We start from the raw sequence: 13,119 nt of genomic DNA, 5'->3' as shown, positions 1-13,119 counted from the left end.
AAAGACTCATTGCCAGTTATGATAAATGACTGACTGCAGCTGTTGTGCAAAGAGTGGCACAATCAGTTATGTAGTTTAAAGCATTCCTATGTAAATCTTTGAGATTTTGCACAGGAACATCCCAGCAATTACTGAAATACTCCAGCTTATCTGGCACCAACAAACATGTCACATTCACAGTCACTAAAATGACCCTTCTGATGTCCATTTGTCTATGCTGACACACACACAGTTTTAACAGCAGACATTTTAGACCTTTAACATCAGTGAACACAGACTCCATATCTAGTTTTTTTTCCATCCCCTTTGTTGTTTAATATAACACTTTAATTTTTTTTTATAAAAATACAACTTTAGGCAGCAATATTTACTGTGATAATGGCAGGACCTGTGGCAGCTGGTCAGATTAATATGAGTCGCCAGTAATGAAAATATTCCCAGTTTAAATTTTTAACAGTAGCTGAAATTAATTGTAGCTATAATTTGACATTTTAAGTGTTTGCAGAAAATTTCTGAGAAAATTCTGACATTATTATAGGACATATATGGAGCATCAATTTCCAAAGTGAGTGTAAAAAAAAAAGTGTAAGAAAAAGAACAAAATACCACAGCACTAATTTTCCATTTGCTTACAGAGCACAAGTCTGTTAGGTGGTGAATAGGTCACTACATTTCATCTAACCAGTGAGGTAAATGGGACTGACACTGTCAGTGTTAGTTTTTCCACTTGACCTTCACGCTCCTTCACTACATCCTGCTGTTTTCCAAAAAAGTAGGTCAAAAGTCTGCATTGGAGCTGTGTCACATCGCACTGTCCACACTGGTACTGGTCTAATGTTTTATTCGATATGAAAGTGTCATACTGGGATATCATTGCTATAGCAATGCCATGTATTTACATTCCCTAGTGTGTAAAACAATGAAACGAGCTCGGGCATGTCCGAGAGCAAGTGTCTAAAAGAGATAAAAAGGGAGCTACTTAAACAACCTCCAATAATGTGAAATTCTTTGCTAAAAATGCAAGAAAGCTGTTTCCGCTGAAGGTGGATAAAACTATATTTCAATGCACACCCATTGAGTACAACCAGGTTGTGAAGGAGGAGACACTAACCGCTGTTGATGTGCGACCGAAATGTAAACAAATGACTCAACACAGTGCTCACAAGTTGCACTACATATGACAAGAAGAGCAAACAGTGGATGGAAATTACTGTTCTGGTTATTTTTATTTATTTATTTATTAACCTTTATTTAACCAGGAAGATCCCATTGAGATTAAAAACCTCTTTTTCAAGGGAGACCTGGCCAAGATAGGCAGCAGCAGATGTCTCACAGTTACAGAAATTACTCAAACACAGGCAGCAACAACACACATGCAACAATAAGTGAAAGAATACAAATAAAATAAAAAAGTCAGTTAAAATGACAATCAATCTAATTGAAACAGTTGCATGTTATGGACTTGGCCTCAAGGATTCGTAGTTTAGATTTAAAATCACTTAATGAAATGAATTCAGTCATTTTCCATTCCTTCTGCAGTTTGTTCCAAGCCGAGGGTGCTAAATGGACAAAAGCTCTTTTACCAAGTTCAGTTCGGGCAAATGGAACAGAAAGCAACAAGTAACCATGCGGACGAAGAGAATACCGACCAGCATGTTTCATTACAAGCAGGGAACATATATAAGAAGGCAGCAACCCAAGTATCGCCTTATATATAAAACTGTATAAATGACAGTTCCTCCGACTTACCAAAGCAGGCCATCCTACCTGAGAGTATAACTCACAGTGGTGAGTCTGAAATTTACGGTTAGTGATGAACCTCAGAGAAGCATGATACACAGAATCAACCATTCGAAGACATTGAGCAGAAGCATTCATATATAGAATATCACCATAATCCAGCACAGGCAAGAATGTTGCAGCAACAAGCCGCTTCTTTGTATCAAAAGAGAAACACAACTTGTTTTGAAAATAAAATCTCAGTTTTAACTTCAGGTTTTTCACAAGATTCTCTACATGTGGTTTGAAGGTAAGCGAGTCATCAATTAAGATTCCCAGATATTTATAGGTGTGAACCAACTCTATTTTATTACCTTCAAGAGTGGTTACTGATGGGATTGTTTGGGCTCGTCTCCTTGATTTAGAAAACAACATGAGCTTTGTTTTGTCTGTGTTGAGAACAAGTTTAAGCTGATGTAATGAGTGCTGGACAGCAGAAAAGGCTTTCTGCAAGGAGTCGATGGCTTGGACAAGAGTTGAACCACAGCTGTAAATAACTGTATCATCAGCATAGAAGTGCAAGTTTGCATCTGGCACATGTAGACTAAGATTGTTTACGTAAATGATAAATAGAAGGGGACCTAATATAGAACCCTGTGGCACTCCGTTGTGCACTGTAACAAAGTCAGAACATAGATCGTCAGATTTAATGCACTGAGTCCTGTTACTGAGGTAGTTTGAGAACCATGCCACTGCTCTCTCAGAGAGTCCTGACTGGAAGAGTCTAAGTTTTAAAATACAATGATCAACAGTGTCAAATGCTTTTGACAAATCAATAAAAAGGGATGCACAGTGTTGTTTTTTATCAAGTGCAATAGTAATATCATTTACCACTCTAATTGCAGCTGTGATAGTACTGTGATTCTTCCTAAAGCCTGATTGATATTCAGATAAAATGGCATTGGTGTGCAAAAACTCCTTTAACTGCTCACACACAAGAGCTTCAAGAACTTTGGCCAGCACAGATAGATTAGATATTGGTCTGTAATTAGTTAACACTGCTGGGTTGCCCCCTTTTAATAGAGGAACAACAAAAGCTTATATGGTTATATGGTGGAAAAGCAGTGCCATGATAGGATGCCACCTGTGCAGCAGGTCAAGTCATGAGTTTTCCTCACTGCTAAATATTCCACAATCAGAGGTCACGAACTTTCAACAGAGTCAATCTCTACACACTTCCAAACTTTATGCTGTTTTCAGTTTAGCTCTAGAGCAGTGAGTAAAGAGCTTCATGGAAAGGGTTTCCATGGCCTTGCAGCTGCATCCAAGCCTTACATCACCAAGCACAATCCATAGCATTGCTGTGGATCGTTGCGGTGGTGTGAAGCACACCACCAACGGACTCTAGAGCAGTGGACACGTATGACCGCATGGTGCCAAGTTTAAAGTCTGGAGAATCAGGGGTTATGGTATGAGGTTATTTTTCAGGAGTTCCAGCAAAAACGCTAAATCCTTCAGCACACCAAGATATTTTAGACAATTTCATTCTTCTACCTGGGAACTGTGGGAACAGTTTGGGCCCCTTCCTGTTCCTATATGACAGGTCCATAAAGACATGGGTGAGTGAGTTTGGTGTAGAAGAACTTGACTGGCCTGCACAGAGTCCTGACCACATGACAGAACACCTTTGGGATGAATTAGAGGGGAGACTGCAAGTCAGGCATTCTCATCCAACATCAGTGTCTGACCTCACAAATGTGCTTCTGGAAAAATGGTCAAAAATTCACATAAACACACTCCTAAACCTCGTGGAAAGCTTTCCCAGAAGACCTGGAGCTGGGATGACATAACATTAAACTATATGGACTAAGAATGGGTTATCAGTCAAGTTCATATGCATGCGATCATTTATCTGGTATTACTAAAACTACATCACTACTATCATGTTATACCGCTGCTGCTGGCACCTTTTTTTCTATGGATTCACACTTTGAATTAGAAAGTCTGTCAACTGTCATCAGTGAGGAGGGGTTCATTGGAAAAGATGGATAGAAAATTACAGACATTATATATATCCCCCCTGTATCCCCTTCTTATCTGTACATAAGCTCAATAATGTTTGTTGCTTCACTGGAGTGAAAAGTGAAGCTGAACATGTCAAATCATTTTGTGAGCACTCAAATTATTATGCCTTTTAAATTTCACAATGAACAAACTTTACAAAAACAAGCTTTAATCATAATACACTCACTGTGATTTGATTTGGATAAATTCTGATAAACAACACTATAACTCAATCAAATCTTACTTTCGGATTCATGGTCTGTTATACTATCCTCCTGGAAATCTCCTAGCTCACTGCTGTATAAAGCACTAATAAAGGAAAGGCTTTAGCAGCATAAAAAACCCCCAAAAACATTCATTATACAGACTGACTTATTACCTAAGAGTCACACAGAAATTAAAGAAGATCCACACATTTCGTATAAATAAAGTTCAGTTTTCAAAGGTCGCCTGGCTTATGAAAACAGTCTATACCAGAGAAAGAGAGTCAGTCATCAAGGTGGTGCGAATACTGGCTGGGAAAACGTAGGATCCAGCTGCAGAAAAGGATTCGCAATTTTTCAATGTCATCAGAAAAAAAAGAACATAGCAAAATGGCATTACGGTCTCACCATGGAAACAGAAATAAGCATCTGCATAAAGTCTGTCTGTAACCTCACCACTGTGCCCACTGATGTTTGATTATATGCCCTTCTGGTTTTAGATGATTTTCTTATCTATCATTAATTCTTTTTTTTGTAGTTGTAGTGTTATACTAGAAAATAGGTGGTTTTTATGATATGAAGTCCAACATCCATCAGAGTCGATCACTCTGGAAGGCAGAGTGAAGAGCTAGTCATCACGGAGCAAGTTAACAGCTGAGCACATTTTCAAATATTCTATCCTGGAAGGCATTTAGGAGAGGGGGGCAGTTCAAGGTACTAAAATAGTCAGACAAAATCACACAAATGCAAAATCAAAAAGTGTTTTAGATAAAGGGTCTTTGAAGATATGCCAGGGTTTCCTTCAGTCTAATAAAGGTTGGCCTTAAGCTGTCCAGGCCTAGCACTGGGAATTTTTGTTTCTTTAAAGACAAAAGATAATATATTTTATTACCATCACTATTATAGTTACTTAAAAAAAGAGAAAAATTATAGGATTTAAAATGAATGGATATTCCCTATGTTGATTGAGTGAGGTAGACTAATTCATACAGAATGTATAATAAACATTACATTACATTACATGTATTATGCTTTTAAATATGACTCAGTGTTTACATACTGATGTACATTATTTGCACTTCAGGCTGGAATAAAATAAATAAATGAACTCTCCCGTGTCTCTCTCTCTCCGTCTCTGTCTTTTCTTCTCCCATATGCAAAGCTGCACATAAGCAGCTCAGCCTGAATGCTTCACAATTAGCAAATATCTAGACAAAGAGGAGCCAAGGCTGGAAAATGAGGACTGCTGCTTTTTGTGTGTCAAACTGTGTGTTGGCTGATTTCTATCTGTTATGTAATTTTGACATGTATCAGTTCGCAAAAGCAATTAAATAGAACACCCACACACTGTCTCACTTAATGCTAGAATATTTATTACAATGATTCAGTCTATCCAAACTTCATTAGGTGTATGGGCGGCATGTCAGGTTCTCTCACAGGAAATGCTTCAATCATCCCAACATTCAATCAGAATACCATAAAAAAAGATTGTGACTAATGAACACCTTGTACGATCCATCCATCCACCCTGTCATCCATCTTCTTCCACTTATCCAACTGAAGGTCACAGTTGGGAAAAAAAAAAAAAAAAGCTATTTTGATGGATATTGAATTGGAAACAGTTGCAGCTATAATAATAAAATAATTAAGTGAAAGTTTCAAAGATTTTATGTTTTTTATTAGTTACTGATATTGTTCACTGATTAATCCTACATGTCCTTTTGCTATTTTATCTTTCAGTCCTAAATGTAATGTCATTATTTTCTTATTACTGAGCCAATATCTCCATGCTGTCACTGAGAGCAATGCCAGGCTGCAGCACAGGAAAACTAAGTCATTTGATGGTAATATGTATGAGTGTGCCTATCAGATTTAATTGCTCATTACCTGAAGGTGCAGGAACACTGTTCTAGGTCATTAAAGCCCATCCTAACCCCTGAAAATATTATAATTTTAAACATAATGATTGTTTATAACATTTAGATGAAAGTGAGTAAATGCATGAATCCATGGACATCACCAAATACAGTGTTTCATCTTTTAAGTTACTCCGCCAGGCTTTTACAACAGCCAGTGAAAGCATGGGCTGCTGCTGAGGTGATTGATTTGACTATTGAAGAATATCCCATTTGTTTTCATTGAGAAACTCCTTGTTTGATTCTGCCTAAGACTTTGGGTCATTATGCATTTGTATTGTGAAGCTCAGTCCGCTCATTTTTACAGCATTTGGCCGGATGAGAGCAGATAATATAGCCCTGTGCCCTTCACAAATATCCTGTCTATTCAAGTCTATTGTAGCTTTGTTATTCTTGGGTGTAATCAGTGGTGTGCACCTTGTTGTATTTCCATCCCTAGGCATTTCTTGACTGTAAACTTAAACAATGGCATGCCTGACACTCAAAGAGTGTCCTTGACTTGGCCAGATGTGAAGTTTTTTTTCAAAACTATGGAAATAATTCTGTCATCATGCACATTAGATGAGTTCCATGGTCTTTAAGGGTTTTGGTGTTGCTGATCTAGCTAGCGTTTTCCTTCTTCTCCTCCTTCTTTTGCTGCCTCTTTGATAGATTTATTTAATTCTTTCAGCCTAACGATGGCCTCTCTCACTGGCGCTGACATCTCTTCAGGCCCCATATTTAAAATTACAGTGAAAATTTGTCAATATTTTATCTGAAGTTGACTGAAAGTCTGCTTCACGTATCATAAAATAACAAGGGAACAGACCTCACCATGAAATTGCTGTCCAGTTAACTGTCCAATTATTTCTGTGCCTCTGAAAATGGGGAACTATGTAAAAAAAGTGTCTATATGAACATTTAAAGTCAAATTCTTGTAAAAACCTCTTGAATTAAAGCTGAAAGTTTGCACTTCAATCACATCTTGACTATTTGATTTAAAATACAGTTTGGTGGTGTACAGAGGTAAAACCAAAAAAAGTGTGTCTTTTTCCAGTTTAACTGTAGATAGATATGTGATTCAAGTTGATTCATGATGTTAAAGTTAAACTAATTATGTGTTTGTTTTAGATAGATGTGTATTGAACTTAACAGTCTTTATTGTGTTATTTGAATTTGATTATAAAAAACATAGGTTTTTATATAGTGATTATCCTGCAGCAAGAAATGCGCAAGAATGGATGTTTCTGAATCGTTATAAAACATGTTTGGGGAATAATTGGAAAAAAAATAGGAACTAGGAATGAAGAATCACATGTCATGGATCTACAGTCTTTATAACAGCTATTAATATGAAATGGACAAAGGAGCTTGTCAGCATTTGCTACTTTTGTTTTCAGTAGAAGTTTGCTTTGTTCAAAATTGGCACCCAGACTATTTGACAAAGACACTATTTCAGACACAAACTGAATGGTACAATTAGAAGAGAAAAAGGAAGAGAAAAGATGGTTTAATAAAATGGAAACAGAAAAAAAAAAAAAAAAAAATGTGTGCATAAAAACAAGAGTCCTGGTGCTTTGTACTCTGACAAATGAGCTGCAAAGTTAAAACTGGCTTTGGCCACATGAAACTCATAACATCAACAGAAATATAACAAATCTAATAAGGCTAAAACTTGACAAAACACCTCAGTGGGAATCTGAGCAGAGGCTGTCAGCTACAGTTGAGGTTCAGAGTTTAATAAAGGAGAAAACAAAAGAGTCCAGCCAGGCAATGAGGACCAGCGCTTAGGAGTCACGCTTCAGAGGAGGTGATTGGTAAAATGCTGCTGCGCGGACTGAAACCTTGACCCAGTGAGCAATTGATTGTGACACTTGTAGGTTACCATGACAACTGCCATGGTTGTGAGTAGTTGGCCATGATATTAGGGCATGTGACTGAGGCAGGTTTTCACAGGTAAGAAGATGCAGCAATGTAAGCGGAAAATCCAAAGATCTGTGGGATCATAAAATCTTTTCGGGTACTTTTGAGCACTCTTAAAAAAATCATCAAGAAATCATTCACTGCTTCTCTGTTCCTGTCTTTGTATTCTGTGACAGTCTAAAGACTGAAACGTTCAATCTTATACTCAGCAAAATGACACCGTCCAGACATGGAATCTGTGCTAGAAACAAAGAATAGATAGATATGTAATAGTACTAAGGCACTAAGATCTCCATGTTCCCAGTTCAACCCAAGTTAGATTTTATTTTAACATCTCAATGTTTTTAAACTTGCACACACTGGTCTGGTTGTTACTGACGCAAACAGTAAGGAGAAGGTAAATTAAGATGTGTTAAGATTTGCATAAAAAACACTGCAAACTGGACAGAAATGTCCAGAATAGGCAATGTACCTGCTGTGCATTGTATTCATAATGCAAGCACTTCCTGTTATGCACGTCATGTTAAATGTGATTCCTTCATAGCGAAAAAACTTAAAATGTACAGTTAAATTAATATATATACAAATTTGAAAGATCAAAAAGGAAGAGATTTTAAAGTCTTCATTAAGGTAATGAGGAAAATTACCTAGTGCGGTTAGAAGACTGAACTATTTAACTAGCAGGAGGCAACAAAAAAAGTTGTAACAAAGACTTACCCTTATAAAGCTTCTGTGCCAAACATGATAACAAACAGTATTATATTTACACATAGCACCACCACGTGATCACCGGTTAGTCCAGCATTCATTCCTACTACTGACACGTGAAGTAGCTGCTAAATGCACCACTATGTCCACCATTTAATCATTTTATTCCTCAGTAGTTGATGGCCAGGTTACAGGGATACATCTTAAGAAGCAAGTGGATAACACAACCAAGAATGAACCACAGGCCGCAAAGTTACAGGCTGTACAAAAATAATAATAATAACAACAATAATAACTAAGCTTGGGCATGTATTAAGGTTGGCTTACAATTCTCAGTGGATTTGTCTCCACAGGCGACCGCACTCCAAGTAATCATCTACTCGAAAATTCCATAATGCAGGTTTAATTAAAATGAATATTGAATTCATAAGTATACACTTAGTGCAAACAGTGACAGCTCCGATAGGGGTGCCACAAAAAGTGTTGCGTGTTTTCAGCTTTACATAAAAAGTAAGTATGACAAATGATTATATATAAGTTCTACGCAGAGTTTCTAATTCACTTTGTTTACCAAACTGCAAGAGAGAGCATGACCAAGATTTTGTTTGTCATCACAACACGTTCCCACATGACAAAAGGTCAACACTGCTGTGTATGAAACAAACTTATTCTCATTAACTCCCCCCCATGTTACCTGAGGACACAAGTCTTCTAAGGGAACACACCACAGAACATCTTCAGGACACTCTATTTTTGACATTGCTTCGACACTCAATACTGCTGGAGTTTTCACAAGTCCTGGGAAAACTAAAAAAGGCAAGTGGCACATAAGTTCATTAACACTCTGGTTGTCAAGACAATAGAATGAATTCCTGGTGACGTCAGCTGCACACAGCTTTAGTCTGAAGTCCCCTTGTTTCCATGGTGTACAGAGGCAAGCAGCAACTTCAGCAGAATGGACTAATGTGTCGAATTGTGCAGAGAAGCTGAAATGTGATGATGTGTTTAACGATGTCTCTGTGTTGGTGCCGAACGCCTCACTGCACTGCCTCGAACTCTCTTACACACCCATATAATCTGTTCCACTCACACACGCACACTTTCGGGCTCCCCTGCAAACACACTTAACCTTTGCTCGTGCTCTGCTTGTTGCTTACATGCTTACCTATGGTGATGTTAAAGCCATCAATGCTGAAGGTGGCACTCCGACCCTTCCTGAATCGATGCTTTTTAGAGTTGGCTTCCATCGCGCTGTCACCCTTCCTCCTTTTAATCTCGTTTTAATGCCTCTTGTCACTTGCAGTGCGTTGTTTTAGTTTTGTTTCAGTCCTCTGACTCCATTTAGTGCCGAGCGCTCGGGGAGAACTGGCAAAGACTCACCACTTCTCGTTACACACGCCGAGCAGGAGAATTTTCTCATAAGTCCTTCTCCACCCCCTGTCTTTGTTGTACATGTCTTTCTCTCGGTCTGTCCGTTTCTCACCCCTCAACAAGCTCATTTCAAGGAGCTTATGGCTCTTGGTTTGCTTTTCTTCTCTCTCTCGATTTCCCTCCTCCCCTCCCTCCCCACTCTCTCTCCTTGTCTCTCTTCCCCTAGAGGTACAGTAGGTGTCTGTGGTGGGTGGTGGTGGTTGGACAGGACCTCTCTAGAGGTGTTTAAATGAACGTGACTCCTCCTACTGTCAACAATTTTTAGCAAAAGCTGTGGAAGCTCGGATTTGGCCTATTAGAGTCTCTTCTAGTTGTGATCACACACCCTCAAACACACAAAAACTTTGGTGCACGAGTCAGGTAGGGAGTGATTATATGTTTTTAGTCAAAGCGAGATCTCAACGCGTTGACTTTGCTCTTTATTTTTTAGCAGTTGCATGCTTCTCCACAGAAAGCCGAAGGCCATTACAAGTAAACGCGCACGTTTTTTCTTTTGACAGAAAAAAAACACAGTCTCATCATTATCCCTTTAATGGCAGCGTTTGTAAGAGCAGACAAATTGCTTCAAATGTATTTATTTTTTCCCCTTTAAATCCCAGTAGATTAACTGACACCGAAGCAAGGACGCTTCCTTATTTGTTATCCAGGAAAAATCCTCCCTTTGTGATTCTTTGAACAGCATTTCATTTTACCAGTGCACACCTCCACATATATGCACACACACACACACACACACACACACACACACACACACACACACACACACACACACACACACACCTGATTAATAAAGGATAAAAAGCTCCCCATATTAGCACCGTCTGACATTTAGTTATGGAATTTTTCAGTGTTTCTTCCCCCCTCTGATTAGTGCCTGTGAGGAGTCTTTATGAACACTTCTGGCTTTGATCTCACACCCTCTCTCAGATTCATTAGTTGTGCCTATAAAAGCATTTACACAGATAAGAAAACATGTCTTTCAACCCTAATTTTGTTCTTAATTTAGGTAAATAGATATTATCTGTAAACATTCTGCTTACAGTGTTCATTGTTATTAAGGATTGTTGCAATAAAACAGTCCAAATCTCTTTTCTTCTTTGCACTTTTTTGAGAAAGCTAATATTGATCTAACTTTGTTCATTGTGTTTGTTCCTTTCCCCTTTGTTGTTCCACTTTCATAATAACAGACACAGTCATTGTCATATAATCCAAGCAATGTTAGGCAGGGGATTTGGAAGCATTAGCACGCCACTGCTTTAATAATAATAATAATAACAAAAAAATTAATAAGCAACCTGGGCATTGGAAATTATTTTTTATGCAACAAATACATAAACTGTTAGTTTTTTTTTCCCCCATTCTAAATTATATGCAGTATAATTGCTGGTCTGATAACAATTAGGGGGAATTTTGTTTGTTTGTTTTTAATTGCATAACGTGCTATATTCATAATGGCATAGACCGTGGCTAACTGTAACAGCATAGATGGGCTTGGACAACAAAAATATGTTGTTTAAAGTCAGAGAAACACCATGGTTTCAGTTACCTACAATGACAACAGCCCTTTCCTAAGAGCTAAGTCAAATGCACTTCTCAGGTTATTGCCAAATGTATTAATTGGTTGTATTTCCTTTGTATTTATTTATTTTTTTAAATGTAATCTGACAATAATTACTAGTTTGCAATGAATGATGCATGATGCCCGTGTGCCAAAACACCAAAATGCTAACACCTACTTAAAAAAATCTGCACACCAATCATACATGCAAGACTGAAAATGAGTGTGTAAAATCAACAGGTGACAAATCACTCTTTGTTATACAAGAATTTTGTAAAATAAGGACACACGGTGTAATACTGTCAACAATAATTAATGCGTACTTTCTAAATGATGTAGCAGTTAGAGGTGCACGTATTTCATGATAGCGTCTATATTTGTGTGTCTTGTGCCACTAGAGCTGTATAGGAAGCACATGTATCACGGAGAGGGGTAAAGACAGATGGTCAGCAGTTTGTTTGTTTTTTGCAGCAGGCAGTTTTTTCTGACTTAACTGTAATGTAACAGCACACAAACTGTAGCCATATATTTTTGGGGGTTTTTAGGGTTAGCCATGGTTGGGAAGCTTTTATTAAACATCAACATATTGAGTTTTTGTCACGTCAAGTAACATCCTTCAGTTCACCTGTTTCTCCTCAACTCCACATGCGTGGGAGGGGGCACACATCGTGAAACACAAGCACACATACAGAGACAGAGAGAGAGCAGAAGAGAGGAGAAAAACTAGTGCAGTGCATTGCAATGGCAATACAACAAAGCCAATGAGTGTATTACAATATGCAAATAATAGTGAGCATCTATGTTTTTTAATTTACATAGTGAAAAATAGGATTATTGTTTTATAATAGGAACGGTATCTTCTAATACCCAAAGGATCTGTATCGGTACAGTCAAACAGCTATCGATCACAATTAGAACATCCATCCAATTACAAGAAAGACAGTTTGAGTCACTCAGCTCGGTTTCAGAGGACATATTACATGGCTGTAGGATAATTACACTCCATCTCATTTTGTTGGTGAGCTACAGTAAGAGCTCTTTACGCGTTCCTTCTGCTGTCACCTTGCTCTCCCGAGCCTCCAATTCATTCCACATGTAGCAATTTGTGAAGATCCTAATTTTGTAACACTCTCACTGTGGGTTCCTGGGCAGCTTTCATGTTAATGAGGGCATGTGTGGGAATATTGTAGCTTTGCTACTCTTTCCTTTTGTCAGTGGACTAAATAATTGTTTTTGAAAGGTTCAGGGCGGTTACAATATACTTTCAAGTCTTATTCAGTGTGTTTGAATACACTGTTTAGTGCAATAAAATGTAATTAACAAAATTATATTTCTGCCAATGCAATGACACTGCTCCTTAAATAACATGCCTAACAGAATATGTGAAGTCAGTGTAAAGGTGTTAAATGCCAGGATTCTCTTTGAGAGCGTGTTGCATGAGAGCAGGTGTTTTTATATCATGGTCAAAGTGTGCTGCATTATATTCAGATCTTGCTGTTTAATGCATTCAGGGGTTACAGAAGTTAGAGAGGAAGTTATGTAACACACTTAACTGAAGAAGTGGGCCTCTGCTTTTATTTTCCTGATATTTTAGGAGGCTACGTGCTGTTCCACACCT

At 38.0% G+C, this 13,119-nt stretch overlaps 1 protein-coding gene across 6 annotated transcripts in view; it reads right to left on the bottom strand.

Annotated features, from left to right (window-relative positions):
* The window catches only part of pde1cb (phosphodiesterase 1C, calmodulin-dependent b), a 107,739-nt gene that overhangs the window by 84,507 nt on the left and 10,113 nt on the right, over window positions 1–13,119 (bottom strand). Inside the window, exon 1 of one of the 6 annotated variants that reach the window (XM_040018280.1) lies at window positions 9,678–10,068. The exons of the other annotated variants lie outside the window; for them this stretch is intronic. Coding sequence (XP_039874214.1) covers window positions 9,678–9,759 — 82 coding nt within the window. The 5' untranslated portion in view covers window positions 9,760–10,068. Of the gene's footprint in view, window positions 1–9,677; window positions 10,069–13,119 lie in introns of those variants that run through there. 6 annotated transcript variants of the gene reach the window in all.

The sequence above is a fragment of the Simochromis diagramma genome, unplaced genomic scaffold (assembly GCF_900408965.1).
Source record: "Simochromis diagramma unplaced genomic scaffold, fSimDia1.1 OVJJ01000205.1, whole genome shotgun sequence".
NCBI classification, from domain to species: domain Eukaryota; kingdom Metazoa; phylum Chordata; class Actinopteri; order Cichliformes; family Cichlidae; genus Simochromis; species Simochromis diagramma.
Note: the sequence above shows the minus strand (reverse complement) of the source record. Positions and strands in the feature narration are given on the sequence as shown.